We start from the raw sequence: 20,159 nt of genomic DNA, 5'->3' as shown, positions 1-20,159 counted from the left end.
GCCCGCTGGTTTTCTTCATCCTCTGCCTGTCCCCGAACAGCCTTGGTCTCTGATTGGTATGGATTTTATTACTGATTTACCCCCTTCCCGTGGCAACACCGTTATTTGGGTGGTCGTTGATCGATTCTCCAAAATGGCACATTTCATCCCTCTTCCTGGTCTTCCTTCTGCGCCTCAGTTGGCTAAACAATTTTTTGTACACATTTTTCGTCTTCACGGGTTGCCTACGCAGATTGTCTCGGATAGAGGGGTCCAATTCGTGTCTAAATTCTGGAGGGCTCTCTGTAAACAACTCAAGATTAAATTAAATTTTTCCTCTGCATATCATCCCCAGTCCAATGGACAAGTAGAAAGAATTAACCAGATCCTGGGTGATTATTTGCGACATTTTGTTTCCTCCCGCCAGGATGACTGGGCAGATCTCCTTCCATGGGCCGAATTTTCGTATAACTTCAGGGTCTCTGAATCTTCCTCCAAATCCCCATTTTTCGTGGTGTACGGCCGTCACCCTCTTCCCCCCCTCCCTACCCCCTTGCCCTCTGGTCTGCCCGCTGTGGATGAAATTTCTCGTGACCTTTCCATTATATGGAGAGAGACCCAAAATTCTCTCTTACAGGCTTCTTCACGCATGAAGAGGTTCGCGGATAAGAAAAGAAGAGCTCCCCCCGTTTTTTCCCCTGGAGACAAGGTATGGCTCTCCGCTAAATATGTCCGCTTCCGTGTCCCTAGCTACAAGTTGGGACCACGCTATCTTGGTCCTTTCAAAATTTTGTGTCAAATTAATCCTGTCTCTTATAAACTTCTTCTTCCTCCTTCTCTTCGTATCCCTAATGCCTTTCACGTCTCTCTTCTCAAACCACTCATCCTCAACCGTTTTTCTCCCAAATCTGTTCCTCCCACTCCTGTTTCCGGCTCCTCGGACGTCTTCTCGGTCAAGGAAATTTTGGCTGCCAAAAAGGTCAGAGGGAAAAATTTTTTTTTGGTAGACTGGGAGGGTTGTGGTCCTGAAGAGAGATCCTGGGAACCTGAGGACAACATCCTTGACAAAAGTCTGCTCCTCAGGTTCTCAGGCTCCAAGAAGAGGGGGAGACCCAAGGGGGGGGGTACTGTTACGCCGAGCGCTCCGGGTCCCCGCTCCTCCCCGGAGCGCTCGCTTCACTCCCTCCGCTGCAGCGCTCCGGTCACGTCCTCTGACCCGGGGCGCTGCGATCCTGCTGCCAGCCGGGATGCGATTCGCGATGCGGGTAGCGCCCGCTCGCGATGCGCACCCCGGCTCCCCTACCTGACTCGCTCCCCGTCTGTTCTGTCCCGGCGCGCGCGGCCCCGCTCCCTAGGGCGCGCGCGCGCCGGGTCTCTGCGATTTAAAGGGCCACTGCGCCGCTGATTGGCGCAGTGGTTCCAATTAGGGTTTTCACCTGTGCACTTCCCTATATTACCTCACTTCCCTTGCACTCCCTTGCCGGATCTTGTTGCCTTAGTGCCAGTGAAAGCGTTCCTTGTGTGTTCCTTGCCTGTGTTTCCAGACCTTCTGCCGTTGCCCCTGACTACGATCCTTGCTGCCTGCCCCGACCTTCTGCTACGTCCGACCTTGCTTCTGCCTACTCCCTTGTACCGCGCCTATCTTCAGCAGCCAGAGAGGTGAGCCGTTGCTAGTGGATACGACCTGGTCACTACCGCCGCAGCAAGACCATCCCGCTTTGCGGCGGGCTCTGGTGAAAACCAGTAGTGGCTTAGAACCGGTCCACTAGCACGGTCCACGCCAATCCCTCTCTGGCACAGAGGGTCCACTACCTGCCAGCCGGCATCGTGACACTCATGTCCTCCTCCTGAGGGGGGGGGGGGAGGGGGGCGAGGAAAGAGCTGTGTACGGGATGGGGGAGGTGCAGAACTGCGTCATGCCCATCTCCGCCTTCCCCCTCCCCTCGTTGTATGTTCGGAAATCTCCGAACAGCTGAGGGGAGGGTCCGATGTAAAAATGCATGGGGCGCAGTTGTGCACCTCACACCGGGACTGTTAGGCTGGGTTCACACTGCGGAATCTCCGGGCAGAAAGCTTCCGCCCAGAGATTCCGAGTGCGGCGGTAGGTTCGCGCAGACACTGCAGTCTTCAATAGACCTATAGAGGTAAAGTGCAGTTCTGCTCAAGCTGCTTGCTGCATTCCTATAAGTAGTGTGTAGCAGAGCAGGCTGAGAGGCCTAGCTTGAGGCCCAGCATGGTGGGAACTCCTGGTTTAAAGGGATACTCTGGTGGAGGTGTCATTCCACAGCCAATGATTAGTGGAAATTTGTTGTATGGAGCCATGGCACCAGGAAGACGACCAGGGCCGGCGCTCAATATGTCACATTGATGCATTGCTGCAGGCAGCCTGGGCTGGAATACCTCTATAAAGTGGTACCCTACAGCCCCAACGTTCAGAACATTTAGTTCAGAACATTTAGTTCAGAACGCTGGTTGTGGGCTGTGGGGGTCGTGACATCATGGCCATGCCTTTCGTGATGTCACACCATGCCCCCTCAATGCACGTCTATGGGAGGGGGCGTGGCGGCCACAATGCCCCGTCCCATAGACTTGCATTGAGGGGGCGTGGCGTGACATCACGACCCACGCGGCCCGCACCCAGCATTCGGAACTAAATGCTCCGAACGCTGGGGCAGCGGAGAACCCCTTTAAGGACCAGAAGCACCATATCCACTTTTTTCTGCCAACTAATGGAAGTCCCAGAGGTGGTACCCCCACTGACCATGCCTTGAGGGCCACGAAACCCCCTTTAAATTCAGAATACTCACAGCTTCTAAATAGTCAATCATTGAATGATGGATAAAAGGTTAAAATGAGAAAATAACAAGAAATTACTCATTTAAGTTTCTTTGTGGAAAATGGCACATTTTTGGAATCCTATTTATTCCCTGCTGGCAAAATAAAGTGAAATTAAAAAAAATTTAAAACATGAAAGCATCTGACCAGTTTTGCAGAAATCTCTTTGCAGACATAGAAGTGGGGGAGGGCTCCTGCTACAATTAAAGGGGTACTCCAGTGAAAAAACATTTTTTTTCCAATCAACTGATGCCAGAAAGTTAAACAGATTTGTAAATTACTTCTATTACAAATAATCTTAATTCTTCCAGTACTTATCAGCTGCTGTATACTACAGAGGAAGGTGAGCTGTTCTTTTCAGTCTGACCACAATGCTCTCTGCTGATACCTCTGTCCGTGTCAGGAACTATCCGGAGCAGGAGAGATTTGCTATGGGGATTTGTTCCTGACATGAACAGAGGTGTCAGCAGAGAGCACTGTGGTCAGACTGAAAAGAACAACTCAACTTCCTCTGGAGTATACAGCAGCTGATACGTACTGGAAGTATTAAGATTTTTTTAATAGAAATAATTTACAAATCTGTTTAACTTTCTAGAACCAGTTCATTTGAAAAAAATGGTTTCCCACTGGAGTACCCCTTTAAAGGGGTACTCCCCTACTAGACATCTTATCCCCTACCCAAAGAATAGGGGATAAGATGTCTGATCATGGGGGTCCTGCCGCTGGGGACCCCTGCGATTTCCCTGCTGCACCAGGCATTTGTTTAGAGTGTTGGGTGCATCGCTGGAGGCTCGTGATGTCACGGCCGTGTCCTGCTTGTGATGTCATGGCTACGCCCCCTCAATGCAAGTCTATGGGAGGGGGCGTGATGGCCGTCACACCCCCTCCCATAGGCTTGCATCGAGGGGGCATGGCCGTGAGGGTAACAGGCGGGGCGTGGCAGTGACGTCACAAGTCTCCGTCCCGCATTTGCATTCATCCGGCACGGAGCGAAGTTTGGTCCATGCACCGGATGTCTGGTGTGCCGCAGTTGAGATTGCGGGGGTCCCCAGCAGTGGGACCCCCGCAGTCAGACATCTTATCCCCTATCCTTTGGATAATAATAAGATGTCTAGGGACGGACTACCCCTTTAACTCCTTGGAGGGAGGGGTTTGTATACATTATACAGCTACATCTATATGGTTGCATAATGTATACAGTGAAGCGGGATACTTACCATCTAGTCGCTGGTCGGGGGCCATTCTTGTTTAGCTCCGCCCCTTGTGACATAATCACTAGAGACAGGGCTACACAAGAAGTAGTCCGGACCAGCAACGAGATGAAAAGGATAAACAAAAGGAAAGATAGAGAGCACAACAACCCAATACACAGGTGCCCGCTGCTGTGGCAAACACTAAATGTACAAAAAAGAAAGTTGCAACAGCACTCTAGGTCAAAAAATGGAGGCTCTTAGCGCACTTTTTGATCAAAATGTGATGATAAGTATTACTCTCTCATATAGATGGCTGAATAATGTATATACATCCCCAAGGCGTTATCTAGCGCTGTTCAGCAGCACTAATTAACTCATTTCTTGCTGGGCCAGCGCATTACGCTCAGTCCAGCAAGATGTTACAGGAAACCAGCGGATTTGCTGGTTTACTGGGACAAAAAGCAGCAGCACAACTTAACCCTTTCAATGCTGGTTCGCAGTGAGCCGAACATTTTCGGAAAGCTCGCTCAGCTCTAAGTATGGAGGCTCCTGCTTTAATTTCTGTTCAATCTGTATTGTTGGAACCATGGTTCTGGCCATCAGCTGATCAGTGGGGTGTTGGATGTCAGCCCCCACTGAGCAGATATTGGCCTATCCCAGAGTTTTGCAACAGGTGGATACCCACAACGATATGACAAGACATTTACCACCGTAAGAGCCTTATCTCCATATTCTAAGACCTTAAGTCCACAGCCTAGCAAATCAAATCAGTGTTCTGCAAGGAAATAGCAGCAAAAGATATTTTATGGGCATTTTCTCCAAATAAATTGTTCAGAGAGCACCGTCTTGTTACCAGGGACCGTAAAAATAAATGAGTCTCAAAAACAAGCTATCAAAATATCCCCCTTCTCCTCCCCATGTAGCGGCATATTCAGATTTTCCAGCAGATAGCTCCATTCTAAAATGTCGCCTTGTCAACGCTCATATTCCGCAGAGTGGCAAAGGCTCGAAATTAGATAACTGAAATCCTCAGAAATTTCAAGTGATTTTTATCTGCGGTTGAACAGCAAGTGAGGAAAAAAAAAATCAATAACGTTTTTGTATGATGTTCTAAGAATCACTTATATATTCTCACTATCTTCTCCGAGCAGTATCTCCGCCAAAGGTAGATAAGGAAATTTACTCCCCTATAATACGCTTGGCCTTTTGCGTTTCAAAATGTTTATTTATTCCAAGTCTGGTTGACATTTGTTTTGTAATACTGTATATCAGTTTTATCTTGAAATATATTAAATTAATAATAATAATAAATATGGTAGAATGATGCTAATAATAATAATAATATAAAATAATATTAATAATATTAATAACAATAATAATATTCGAATACTGATTAGTACAACTGCTATTATTAGTGCTGCAGTTATTACATTTAAGACATTAAGATTATTATTATAATTTTTTGTTATTTTTATGATTAGCACTATTATTTTTACAATTAATTTAATTATTAATTGTTATTATTATTATAATTGCTATTACTACTATTATGAATGCTATTATTATGCTTGTTATTATTATTGTTATTATTTTTATTAATTATAATAAATTGTATTAGTTTTATGACTATTGTCATTATTTGTATTATTACAATTAAGATGATTGTTTAATTACTATTATGAATATTGTTGTTGTTGTTGTTATTATTACTATAAATTATTCTTAAAAATTTTTTTTTAAGGCCTCCTTCACACCTAGATAGTGGCCTCTTAATACATTTACTGGTATCAATTTTGGCTACCATTTATGCCAGGCAGCCGTTTTGGTTAACAAGCAACTCCCAAAAGTTATGTAATCCCCACTCATCTTTTTTATTTCATAGCAAATAAACTAATCACAGATACGACGCAAAACATTTTGTTCTGAACACTCGGAGCCGGTGGCCATAATCGTGCTGTCATGGCCACGCCCCATCTATCGTCACGCCACGCCCTGCCCTCCTTCATTCATGCCGACACGCCCCCTCCCATAGACATGAATGGAGGGGGCGTGGCGTGACGGCATGTGAAGGCGTGGTCGTGATGTCATGACCACTGCCGCAGGAATCTAGCCTATGTTTATAACACTGGATGTTGTGGAAGATCAGACATCTTATCCCCTATACAAAGGATGTCCTGCAGCGGAGTACCCCTTTAAAGAATGTTTCATGCAGCCAGTATGTTCAGCGTTTGAAGCTTTAAAGTCTGCCTATTCATTGGCCTCGAGCAGCAATTTTCTTTTTCTTCATTTCCTTATTGTCGCACTCCAAGAAATTTAACTTTTTTGTTTTGTCATCAGTGTGTGAGTGTTGTATTTTTTTTTACATACGAGTTGCATTTTTAAACAGCGCCATCTTGAGGTATATGTAGCTTATTTATTATATTTTGTTTTATCAATCTGTATCAATCTCCTTTGATAAAAAGATACCGTTAAAGATATTGTTACATTTATTTTGTTGGTTAATAAGAACGCATCAACAGTAAGTATGTAAAGATAATTTTAAGCCCTTTCCTGAGGTCACACTCCTTTAAATAAATTGTCTAACATGGTGCAAACAAAGCAAAATTCTTTTAAATATGTGCCCTTTTTTTTTTTTAAGGGGTACTCCACTGAAAGACATTTTTTTGTAAATCAACTGGTGCAAGAAAGTTAAACATATTTGTAAATTAATTCTAATAAAAAATCTTCTCTAGTAACAGACAGAGCAAGGCAAAACACAGGAATTGGGGTCAGAGCTTAGCATGTGCTATATGCTGGACAGGGAAAGAGAGACAAAGACTGTGTACCTGTCTGTTCTCAAGAGGATCCTCACTGTCCCTAAAAAGGTAAACATGGCTTCCCTCTCATCTCATCAGTTTTAGTGTAACCCCTTCCTTGTTGCTCTTCTGCTGTATTAACAAAGTGCGCTTCCTGAATCTAATCTCCCTCTTGTCCTGTTTAGTCTACAGTCTTGTCTTCAGCAGCAGCAGCAGCTTCATGCTTAGTATAATCCCTTCCTTGCTGCACTGCTGCTATATGAACATAGCGCTGCTTCCTGTATCTATTCTCCCTCTTGCCCTCTGTTTAGTCTACAGGCTTTTCTTCAGCAGCAGCTCCATTCTTAGTGTTACCCCTTCCTTGCTGCGCTGCTGTTTCGTCATTTCTGCTCACACAGCACCTTGCATCAGTAACTCAATCTCTCCATACATACCATGTATAGTAGTGTACTGTGTCAATCACCAGCAAAGTTCAAGCCTGTTCAATAGACTATCAACAGACCTATATCATGGCATGGCAGAGTGGAGTTTGTGCAGTGTTGAGTTATGATTGTCCAGGCAACTAAGGGAGAAAGAAACTGTACGAGTACTACTGACAAACTGTTCACCTCTGGTCCCGCTTACTCAAATGGAGAGAATGAGAAATAGCACCATAGAGGGGACCCCAAAAAGCTAAATAACAGCAGTGGCAGCCCTAACATCACCTGGTCACCCTATGAAGGGCAGGCAGGTTTTTAAAAATCATTTAATTCGACAAATTCGACAAATTTAATTAACTAATATAAGGTTACTAAAAGGTAAGCGTGGACACATTTATGTATATGAGTGTGTTTTTCTTATTTTTACACTTTAACTTTTTTTTTTTTTTTTTTACGTTTTATGTTAGTTTTTTCTTTTACATGTTTTTATGTTTGTTTTTTTCATCACAGTTCCACCTATTACAATGCAAAATTAAAGCTGAGGATTTGTTTCTTCACAAGACACAATTGTCTTTCTTAATTATTTAATAGACTTTTTCATTAGTTTTAAAAGAAGGAAGCCGTTCTGAGGGATGACAACTATAATCAGCATTTCTTAATTAACCTGTTCACTGCTGGAGGACATTGTCCAATTATAGGACCCTTCAAAGTTAAAAACAACTAGAAAATGCCAAGTACAAAACTCATTATGGAAAATTAGCAGCAATGTCAACATCGGCAGTTATAGAGCTGACTTATACTGTGCAAATTGTCCTCCATTCCTCCCGCTCCTTATTATTTTGTACATTTGGCTTTCAGTAAGGCTTTGGCAACCCCCGGTCTTCATCGTTTAAAAACTATTTGTGGAGCTGCAGTAATTAGGTAAATTGGATGAGGCGGACGATAGATCTGACAGCGTGGCTATTAGATGTTGTAGACTACATTACATGTAGATGCGGAGAGGAAATAAACAACCTACAGTATACAGATGTGGCAAGCTGTTTCTAGTTTGCAGAAATATAACCATATTCCACCGGATATGTTGTAAATGTTTAATAGTAAGAGAACGGGGGTCCTGTGACCCCTATTTTGGCAACATAGGTGCCTAGCACCTCATATGAGTTTATAGAGTTTTAGAAGATGATGTATACACTGTAATAGGGATAAAATAGCCATAGTTCCAGGGTTGCCATCATTCTGTTGCCTCCCATTGGGCCGGCCTGCATTGATGACATCATGTACACAGGTCACATGACTCCAGCCAATCACTGGCCTCAGCAGATTTTGCTTGCTTTTGACTTCTGGTGCCAGTGATTGGCTGCAGTATGTGAACAATGTACATCAGTGGTCTCAAACTGGAACCCCTTTAAGATCTTGCAAAACTTCAACTCCCGTCATGCAAACTTCAACTCCCAGCATGTCCAGACAGCTGCTGGCTGTCTGGGCATGCTGGGAGTTGAAGTTTTGCAACATTTAGAGGGCCACAGTTTGAGACCACTGATGTAGATGATGTCATCACTGCAGGCCCAGCTGGGGACACCAAAACGGTGCTGGAGAGGTAAGAGATTTAGAGGTAAAATTTTTTATTTTTTTCTATTTTATGTCTATAATAATATTAATGCATATAGGGCCAACAGTTCCACAGCTGTTTACAATGTTGGGGGTAGAACTAAAATCAATCCAATATAACAATATTACACCCTAAAAATGCAAAGAGGAGGGATGAGGGTCGCGAAAACTTGCAGACTAGGAGGAATGGGGGGAAACAAAAGACAGAAAGTGCTTCATTGATAAGGCCTCGTTTACATTGCCGCTATTCAGAGTTCTGTTGGCAATCCGGCCAGAAGGACTGGAGTTTAGCATAAAAAAAATAGTGCAAGCTCTATTTTTTTCTCGGCTAAAATCCTGTAAAATTACCGGGTCACCAACGGATCCCATGCAAGTGAATCGGGTCCATCATGACCCGGTAGTAGCCGTCTGCATCCGACCTGTTTCTAGGTCCAATCAGCTTTTAAAGGGAGCCAATCATCCGATTTTACACTATATAACACTTTGCAATGTGTTATATAGGGTAAAATCTTTATCCTCACCATGCCTGGGGGACGCTCCTGCCCCCAGGGATGATGAGGATATGAACTTATAAACTGGTTACCGCCGCACCCGTAAGTAGTCCCCTGGGCAGAAAGCTCCTCTCACCTAGTCCCATTACTTCGGCCGGCAGTGACGCCCCCTCTGCTTGATGGGCTGCGTCATCGCTCTGCAGAGCGATCGTTAATCAAGCCGAGAGGGCGTCGCTGTTGGCTGAAGGGACGGGACTAGGTGAGAGGAGTTCCCCACCCAGGGGACTACTTACGGCGGCGGTGGTATCTGGTTTATAAGTTCATATCCTCATCATCCCTGGGGGCAGGAGCGTCCCCTGGGGATGGTGAGGATAAAGATTTTACCCTATAGAATGCTTTGCCAAGTAAAATCGGATGATTGGTTCCCTTAAAAAAAAAAAAAAAAAGAGCCAATCTGACCATTAACGGGTCGGATGCAATCGGCCGTGTGAACCTAGCCTTAGAAAGTCCAACTATGTTTTATAAATAATAAAGATCATATAAAGGACAGTGAACCAGTTACTAGGGAATCTCTGGGTGTCTAGAGTGCATAGAGCGTAGTGAGAGACAGTCGAAGGATAGTGGAGGGACATATTGATAGTATGGAATACCAAGTATAGGATGTTATTGACCTGCATGAAGAGATGTGTCTTTATGTCTCATTTAAAACTGTGGAGATTGAGTAAAAGTCTGATGGTTCGGGGATTATATTCCAGAGAACTGGGGCAGCACGAGCAAAGTCTTGTATGGTTACACGAGGGTGCAAGGAATTCTTATCACTTTGTGATGCCAAGGCACTGTTAGCCTAAACACGGTCCAAGGTGGAGACAGTTTCTTCTGGGACAGACACGGGGGGGGGGGGGGGGGGGGTAGTTGAGAAACACTGACGTCTGGTTAAAGATAACTGTCTTTTACTGGGCAGGTGCAATTGGTATTAGACAAACAATATAGAGGAAAGTAGAAGGGATGCGATGTAACCCTTGGTATCCATGTTGCCTTGCTGGGACTTATGGTGCTTGAATAATACTGATTTGAGATTAGAAACTGTAAATTTCCCATGCAGGCTTCCCTCAGGATTTCTCCACACACGTCTTCCTCCTCCTTTCCACACTGTACTCAGCTTGAGCTCTGGAGCTAGACTGAAGCAACTCCTACCCCCTACACTATATACCTGAGAATTTAGGGGTTCCCATTGGGCAGACAGAGTCACCTGGTTAACGCTGCTTCTCTTGCTCTTAAAGGCACAGGACATACATAACATAATATACAGTGCATATAGAAAATATAATAAAGTGCATTAACATGATAAATAGAGATGAGCAATTTAAAAAGAAATACGTCTATTTCTGGGCTACAGAGAACTTCAATAGGGGTGCAGAAGACTTTGCCTTGTAACACACATAGGGAGTGTGCTGTGTTAGTGAAATAATACTGTTATTCAGCATGACATGCAGATTACAGGCATCGCTTTTAGAATCACTGCCGCAGAGCGTCTGGATGTGGCTGCAGGGTCGGGAGACCATATAGCGTCATAATTGGAGAGATTAAAGAGATTTTTTTAAACTCAATTTTTATTTTATTTTATTTGAATTTACTTACATTTTTAAAAAATCCTTTTTTGAGGACCCATTCTGGTGAGCATTGAGCTGGCGGTCTGCTGCAAGGGGAGCTACCACCTGTTCCAGCCCCGGCCTCTCAGCTCCCCCGCTCCTCCCCCCAGACTGTCCTACTCTGTGTGGAACTGCAAATGTTTTACTTAATCAGTTATGGTTCATTGTTATCGCTCCAACCTGTTTCATTGGATTCTTTCAGTAATTATATGATTTTTTGAATTTAAATAGAAGATTTTGAATAGATTCACAAGTTAAATGTGCCAGCAGCATGAGGAGATTACATGGCGGCACAACGACAGAGCCTGGTAATTGGAATGAGAAAACCTTAAATCCTTTTTTGAGAACCCATTGGAGGGCAAGTCTGGTGCCAGCAGCTGCAGTAATTCCAGCTCCAATAGTGTATAATTGCTGCAGGGTAAACTATGGCACAGCTCCTAGTTGTATCTTAAAATCGAGCTGGCGATCAACCACAAGCCCAGCTACCACCTGCCCCAGCCCCTGCCTCTCAGCACACCCCCATGCTGTGAGTGTCCACTTGAAAAGGGAGGGACTGCAGCACCAGCAACTTAAACAGGAGCACATTCACCTTCTATGCCATTTGATAAGTGGGTGCATAAAGCTAGAATTGGCTGCAGTGAAAAAGCTCGTACTTGTATCTTAAAATCAAGCTAGCGGTCCTCCGCCAGTCAAGTTACCACCTATTCCAGCCCCTGCCTCTCAGCGCCCCCCAACTGTGAAAGTGCAAATGTTTCATTTAATCAGTTATGGTTCATTGTTTTCGCTCTAATCTGTTTAATTGGATTCTTGTGGTAATTCCACAGGTAATATATGACGATGACCATAGGGCCTCACAATTTAACCCCTTAAGGACTCATCGTTTTTCCGTTTTTGCATTTTCATTTTTTCCACATCACCTTCTAAAAATCATAACGCTTTCAATTTTGTACATAAAATTCAATGTGATGGCTTATTTTTTGCATCACCAATTCTTCTTTGCAATGACATTAGTCATTTTACCCAAAAATCCACGGCGAAACGGAAAACAAATTAATTGTGCGACAATATTGAAGAAAAAATGTAATTTTGTAAATTTGGGGGGCTTCTGTTTCTACGCAGTGCATTTTTTGGTAACAATAACACCGTATCTTTATTCTGTAAGTCCATATGGTTAAAATGATACCCTACTTATATAGGTTGGATATTGTCGTACTTCGGAAAAAAAATCATAACTACCGTATTTATCGGGGTATACCACGCACCGGCCTATAACACGCACCCTCATTTTACCAAGGATATTTGGGTAAAAAAAGTTTTTTACCCAAATATCCACGGTAAAATGAGGGTGCGTGTGTGCGCGTGTGTGCGCGTGTATACGCCGATACACCCCCAGGAAAGGCAGGGGGAGAGAGGCCGTCCTTGCCCGCTTCTCTCCCCCTGCCTTTCCTGGGGTCTAGAGCCCTGCTGCCGGCCCTTCTCACCCCCTGGCTATCGGCGCCGCTGCCCGTTCTGTCCCCCTGACTATCGGTGCTGGCGCCCCATTGCCGGCGCCGATAGCCAGGGGGAGAGAAGCGGCGCCGACAGCCAGGGGGAGAGAAGGGGCAGCGGCACCCATTGCCGGCGCCGCTGCCCCGTTGCCTCCCCCCATCCCCGGTGGCATAATTACCTTTTGCCGGGGTCAGGTCCGCGCTGCTGCAGGCCTCCGGCGTGCGTCCCCTGCGTCGTTGCTATGCACGGCGCGGCGCACTGACGTCATGCGCCGCGCCGTGCAGCGCATAGCAACGACGCCGGTGACGCATGCCGGAGGCCTGCAGCAGCGCGGACCTGACCCCGGCAAAAGGTAATTATGCCACCGGGGATGGGGGGAGGCAACGGGGCAGCGGCGCCGGGAATGGGTGCCGCTGCCCCTTCTCTCCCCCTGGCTGTCGGCGCCGCTTCTGATAGTCAGCGGGACAGAATGGGCAGCGGCGCCGATAGCCAGGGGGTGAGAAGGGCCGGCAGCAGGGCTCTAGACCCCAGGAAAGGCAGGGGGAGAGAAGCGGGCAGCGACGGCCTCTCTCCCCCTGCCTTTCCTGGGGGTGTATCGGCTTATAACACGCACATAGACTTTAGGCTAAAAATTGTAGCCTAAAAAGTGCGTGTTATACGCCGATAAATACGGTACATGCAGGAAAATGTATATGTTAAAAATTCTCATCTTCTAACCCCTATAACTTTTTTATTTTTCCGCGTACGGGCCGGTATGAGGACTCATTTTTTGCGCCGTGTTCTGAAGTTTTTATCGGTACTATTTTTATATTGATCTGACTTTTTGATCATTTTTTATTCATTTTTTCATGATGTAAAAAGTTACCAAAAATATGCTTTTTTGGACTTTAGAATTTTTTTTGCGAGTACGCTATTGACCGTGCGATTTAATTATCGATACATTTTTGTAGTTCGGACATTTCCGTGCGCGGCGATACCACATGTCACGATTCGGCTTACAGGTAGTGGATCCTCTGTGTCAGCGAGGGATTGGCGTGGACCGTGCTGGTGGACCGGTTCTAAGAGGCTACTGGTGTTCACCAGAGCCCGCCGCAAAGCGGGATGGTCTTGCTGCGGCAGTAGCAACCAGGTCGTATCCACTAGCAACGGCTCAACCTCGCTGACTGCTGAGAAGGCGTGGGACAGAAGGACTAGGCAGAGGCAAGGTCAGACGTAGCAGAAGGTCGGGGCAGGCGGCAAGGTTCGTAGTCAAGATGGATAGCAGGAGTTCAGGTAACACAGGCTTTGGACAACACTAAACGCTTTCACTGGCACAAGGCAACAAGATCCGGCAAGGGAGTGCAGGGGAAGTGATGTGATATAGCCAGGGAGCAGGTGGAAGCCAATTAAGCTAATTGGGCCAGGCACCAATCATTGGTGCACTGGCCCTTTAAGTCTCAGAGAGCTGGCGCGCGCGCGCCCTAGAGAGCGGAGCCGCGCGCGCCAGCACATCACAGCAGGGGACCGGGACGGGTAAGGGACTTGGGATGCGATTCGCGAGCGGGCGCATCCCGCTGTGCGAATCGCATCCCCGACGGCCATGTCAGTGCAGCGCTCCCGGTCAGCGGGACCGACCGGGGCGCTGCAGGGAGAGAGACGCCGTGAGCGCTCCGGGGAGGAACAGGGACCCGTAGGGCTCGGCGTAACACCACATATGTTTATTTTTATTTATACTGTTTTTTTTCATGGGAAAAGGGGGTGATTCAAACTTTTATTAGGGAAGGGGTTAAATGACCTTTGTTAACTTTTGTTTTCCACTTTTTTTTTTTTGCAGTGTTATAGCTCCCATAGGGGGCTATAGCACTGCACACACTGATCTCTCATGCTGATCTCTGCAAAGCCATAGCTTTGCAGGGATCAGCAAGATAGGGGCTTGATTGCTCAAGCCTGTAGCTCAGGCTTGGAGCAATCAAACCCCGATCGGACGCCGCAGAGACAGGTAAGGAGACCTCTGCTTGCGTCCTAGCTGATTGGAACATCGCAATTTTTTTTTCAAAGTAAAGTTTATTCAAAGCTATTCAAAGAAACATACACAGTAATATAAGAAAATGGCAAAAGAGACACAAACATAGGGTTGATCACAAGACCCAAGTAAAGGAGTCAGGGCCCTATGGGAATTGGATAAAACTGCACTAAGAATCATGAGGGCAAGACTAAAATACATAACTGTCCTGCGCAATACAAACAACAAGATCGGCACACTAACTGTAAAGAGGAACTCAGGTCTTGCGGGTTTGGGAGCCCATCAGGCAGTTACAGGTGATACGCTATTGGGGTCCCTGCTCAGGTGAAGGGTATGGGACCAGTGACAGCCACTCGGTTAAATTTGTAGAGCAAAGGAAAGAGAGCAACCCCTTAGTTTGCCTAGTGTAAGACAGGGGAAGGGGGAAAGGGACAAGGAGCAGGAGGAAAAGGGAACCGGGGCAGGGTTAGGTAGAAAAACTGGGATAGAGAAGAGAAGGGGAAGAACAAAGGTCAAGTACAAGTAGTATGATTACCTCACGCCATGGGCTTTTGCTGGCGACCCCAGGGTACAGTACGTCAATCCATTCTGGTGTTTAGGAGAGGCAAGTAGCAGGAGAGTGGGCGGGTAACTCACCAAGGTGCAGGGTCGTGAAATCGCTGGAGGATACAAAGTTCATCCAAGAGTGCCATAGGGCGTAGAATCTGACAACGTGATTTCAGGAGTCTGCGAGCAGTTCCTCCATTCTACATAGATGTGAGACCTCTCTAAGCCAGGGCGACACAGTGGGGGGTGTAGGTGACTTCCACAGCCTTGGTATCACAGTTCTAGCTGCCAAGAGGAAAAAGTGTATTAAACGCGCCGCAGGTCAGGGTATGTGTCTAGGGAGTATGGATAGGAGTATTGGGTTGGGCGGAACATCGCGATTGTATCGCGATGTCCCGATCAGCCCGACTGAGCTGCTGGGAAGTGTTTACTTTCACTTTCAGACACGGCGGTCAACTTTGATCGGCGCGTCTGAAGGATTAGAAGCGCGCGGTAGAACGATCGGTGCCGCGAGCTGTTAGCCCAGGGTCCCAGCTATGAACAGCAGCTGGGACCGACCCGGTGTGATGCGGGGTCACGGTGTGACCCCGTTTGAAACACCGGGACTGGGCTCAGGGCGTACAGGTACGCCCTGAGTCCTTAAGAGGTTAAAAGATTGAAGAGATTTTTTTTTTATTTAAATTGAAGATTTTGATTAGATTCACAAGTTTAATGTCCCAGGTGCCCGAAGTGTTTACTTTCAACTAATACTGTATGAGCACAAAACCCAATATAACAATGAGTCGCATGGCAGCGCAATGACAGAGCCTAGATGTGTCAGCAGCCCGACAAGACCATATGTCCTCACAATTGAAAAGATTAAAGATATTTGTAAAATTTTAATTGAAGATTTTATACAGATTTAACATTTTAAAGTTTCATTTAATGTGCCAACAGCATGAGGAGACCATATGGTGGCACAATGACACAGCCAGGAGGTGGCAGCAGCATGAGGAGACCATAATGGGGCATAATGACCCAGACCGTTTTCTTCTGTCTAAATGCCTCAAGTACTATTCTGATCCTGCCACAGATCAGAATGACAGAGCCTGGAGGTGGCAGCAGCCAACTGACATGCCAACTGACGGTTGAGTCGGAGGAACCCACCGATTGTTGACTGGGGTTGTCGGAAGTCACTTGGGATGAAGTGGATGACCGAGTGAACCAATCAATCACAGCTGCTGGGTTGCTGGTCAAGACACGACTGCTAGCTGACACAGGGAGCTCAGACCTCTCGCTGTTACTCCTGCTGCAACACGCCCCTACTCTGCTGTGACCTCTGCCTGCGCCTGATGAATTTAGGCCTCTGCCACTTCTCTGTGCACATCCTGGCACTTCTCTGCCTAACATAATTATACACCAGCTGACTGCATATATGATACACTTATGAGAGGAGGACAATGCGCTCCAATAAACTTAATACTGTATTAGACTACAGAAACAAAGGTGTAGCTTCGGCTGGCCTTTCAGAATAACTAGGCCCAAATTAGTTTTTCAGGAAAAAAAAGAAACCAACGTACAATTTCAACTTTTGAGAGCAGGACTATGCGCTCCACTACAAACTGTATAAGGCTACAGAAACAAGTGGGTAGCATTGGCTGGCCTTTCACAGTAACTAGGCCAAAATTAGTTTTTCAGGAAGAAAAAAAAACTACACCATGTTGGTGTACTTACAGTTTACACTGATGAGAGGTGGACAATAAGCTCCGCTTAAAACTGTATAAGGCTACAGAAACAAGGGTGTAGCGTTGGCTGGCCTTTCACAGTACCTAGGACCAAATTAGTTTTTCAGGGAAAAAAAAACTACACCACATAGGTGCACGTACAGTTTTAACTTATGAGAGGAGGACTATGCGCTCCACTACAAACTGTATAAGACTACAGAAACAAGTGGGTAGCTTTGGCTGGCCTTTCACAGTAATTAGACCAAAATAATTTTTTCAGGAAAAAAAAATAACATACACCACGTAGGTGTACATACAGTTTACAACTATGAGAGCTGGACAATACACTCCGCTTAAAACTGTATAAAACTACAGGAACAAGGGTGTAGCTTTGGCTGGCCTTTCACAATAACCAGGCCAAAATTTGTTTTTAGAATAAAAAAACATACACCACCTATGTACGCACAGGTTACACTTATGAGAGGACAATAAGATCTGCTACGCAACCTGTGTTAGGCACTGTAATCAGGTGACTATGGCTTTTTGTGCTCACCCTAACTGGCCCCTGTTAGCTTTATAGTTGTTGTACAACCAACTGCAGCAGTACAGAATCTCTGTGTAGTAGAGCCCAGTACAGTATTATTAGGCACTGATAGCAGGTGACAATGGCTTTTAGTGCTCAGTAGTGATGTCGCGAACATAAAATTTTCGGTTCGCAAACCGCGAACGTCCGCAAAAGTTTGCGAACCGCCATTGACTTCAATGGGCAGGCGAATTTTAAAACCCACAGGGACTCTTTCTGGCCACAATAGTGATTTAAAAGTTTTTTCAAGGGGACTAACACATGGACTGTGGCATGGGATCCATGGCAAAACTCCCATGGAAAATTACATAGTTGATGCAGAGTCTGGTTTTAATCCATAAAGGGCATAAATCACCTATTATTCCTAAATGGTTTCAAATAATGTGCTTTTGCCCCCTTTAGGCAGCACATAGAGCCCCCATTAGACATCACATAGTTAGATTCTCCCCTTTAGACAGCACATAGATTCCCCCATATTAGGCAGCACATAGTTAGAGCCTCCCTTTAGGCAGCACATAGTTAGAGGCCTCCTTGAGGCAGCACATAGTGGGATTTGAACACAAGGCCCCAGCGCTGCAAAGCAGCAGTGCTAACCTCTGAGCCACCATGCTACTATTAGCATACATCTAATATCCACGGTTGCAAAAATGGACAGAGATGTCAGCAGAGAGTACGTGAAAAATTAGGCATGTACACATGCCTGAAAAATTTGGTATTGTTGCAGCCGCTTCTGTAGCAGCGGCCATAAAAATTGCAGCACCATAACAATTGCAGCAGCAGAGGCCAGAAAAATTAGGCATGTACACATGGATGAAAAATTGGATATTGTCGCAGCTGTAGCAGCGGCCATAAAAATTGCAGCACCAGAAAAAGTGCAGTAGCAGAGGCCAGAAAAATTAGGCATGTACACCTGGCTGGAAAATTTGGTATTGTCGCAGCTGTAGCAGCGGCCTGAAAAATTTCTGTTTGTTTTGCCAGGCAGAAAGTGCCCTAAAACATTGCAGCTTGAACCCTAGTTGGTGGCGGATAAGTCACGCAAGTCATCCGGAATTCAGAGTTCAAATACAGCAGCGTGTGGACCATTTTTAGCCCAAGGCAGCTCATCTGATCAGGCCTTGTTCAGTCAAATGTATCGCCCAGTGTCAGTCCCTTCGGGATCCATCCCTCATTCATCTTAAAAAAGGTGAGGTAATCCAGACTTTTTTGACCAAGGCGACTCCTCTTCTCAGTGACAATACCTCCTGCTGCACTGAAGGTCCTTTCTGACAGGACACTTGAAGCGGGACAGGCCAGAAGTTCGAGCGCAAATTGGAATAGCTCAGGCCACAGGTCAAGCCGGCACACCCAGTAGTCAAGGGGTTCATTGCTCCTCAGAGTGTCGATATCTGCGGTTAAGGCCAGGTAGTCTGCTACCTGTCGGTCAAGTTGTTCTCTGATGGTTGACCCCGAAGGGCTGTGGCGATGCGTAGGACTTAAAAAGCTCCACATGTCCTCCATCAACAGCATGTCTGTACAGCTTCCTGTCCTTGCCGGCGTGTTCGTGGAAGGAGGAGGAGGATTACTTTCACATCTTCCCCTGTTAGATCCCTGTTGTGCTGTGACATGACCCTTATACGCTGTGTACAGCATACTTCTTAATTTATTTTGGACCTGCTGAATCCTTTCCGCCTTGCTGTAATGCGGTAACATGTCAGGCACTTTATGTTTATACCGGGGGTCTAGTAGCGTGGACATCCAGTACAGGTTGTTCTCCTTCATCCTTTTTATACGAGGGTCCTTCAACAGGCACGACAGCATGAAAGACCCCATTTGCACAAGGACGGATGCCGAGCTACTCATGTCCCGTTCCTCTTCCTCAGTGATGTCAGGGAAGGTATAATCTTCTTCCCCCCCAGCCACGTACAACACCACGGGAGCCAGATAGGTAACAAGGAGCACCCTGGGATGCCTGCTGTGGCTGGTCTTCCTCCTCCTCTTCAAAGCCACATTCCTCCTCTGACTCTTCTTCCTCACAATCCTCTTCCAGCGTTGCCGCAGGTCCAGCAAGCGATGCTGATAAGGCTATTTCTGGTGGTGATGGTGTCTACAACTCTTCCTCTTCACGCTCCTCTACTGCCTGATCCTGCACTCTTCGCAGGGCATGCTCCAGGAAGAAAACAAACGGTATGATGTCGCTGATGGTGCCTTCGGTGCGACTGACCAGGTTTGTCACCTCCTCAAAAGGACGCATGAGCCTACAGGCATTGCGCATGAGCCTCCAGTAACGTGTCAAAAAAATTCCCAGCTCCGCAGATGATGTCCTAGCACCCCGGTCATACAAATATTCGTTGACGGCTTTTTCTTGTTGGAGCAGGCAGTCGAACATTAGGAGTGTTGAATTCCAACGTGTCGGCTGTCGCAAATCAAGCGCCTCACTGGCATGTTGTTTCGCCGCTGGATATCTGACAAGTGCCCAATGGCCGTGTAGGAATGCCTGAAATGGCCACACACCTTCCTGGACTGCTTCAGGACATCCTGCAAGCCTGGGTACTTGAGCACAAAGCGTTGTACAATCAGATTACACACATGTGTCATGCATGGCACATGTTTCAACTTGCCCAACCTCAATGCCGCCAACAAATTTGTTCCGTTGTCACAAACCACCTTGCCGATCTCCAGTTGGTGCAGAGTCAGCCACTGGTCCACCTGTGCGTTCAGGGCCGACAGGAGCGCTGGTGCCATGTGACTCTCCGCTTTGAGGCAAGTCAACCCCAAGATGGCGTGACACTGCCGTATCCGGGATGTGGAATAGCACCTGGGGGGGGGGTGTGTGTCGGTGATGTGGAGCAAGACCAAGCAGTGGAAGAGGACTCGGCCGAGGATGTTATG

At 46.3% G+C, this 20,159-nt stretch overlaps 1 protein-coding gene across 1 annotated transcript in view; it reads left to right on the top strand.

Annotated features, from left to right (window-relative positions):
• Positions 1-20,159, top strand: part of LOC130275334 (uncharacterized) — a 116,763-nt gene that overhangs the window by 13,467 nt on the left and 83,137 nt on the right. Inside the window, exon 2 of the mRNA XM_056523584.1 lies at positions 6,746-6,871. Coding sequence (XP_056379559.1) covers positions 6,746-6,871 — 126 coding nt within the window. The remainder of the gene's footprint in view (positions 1-6,745; positions 6,872-20,159) is intronic.

The sequence above is a fragment of the Hyla sarda genome, chromosome 1, assembly GCF_029499605.1.
Source record: "Hyla sarda isolate aHylSar1 chromosome 1, aHylSar1.hap1, whole genome shotgun sequence".
NCBI classification, from domain to species: domain Eukaryota; kingdom Metazoa; phylum Chordata; class Amphibia; order Anura; family Hylidae; genus Hyla; species Hyla sarda.
This window is presented reverse-complemented; position numbering and strand designations above follow the sequence as displayed.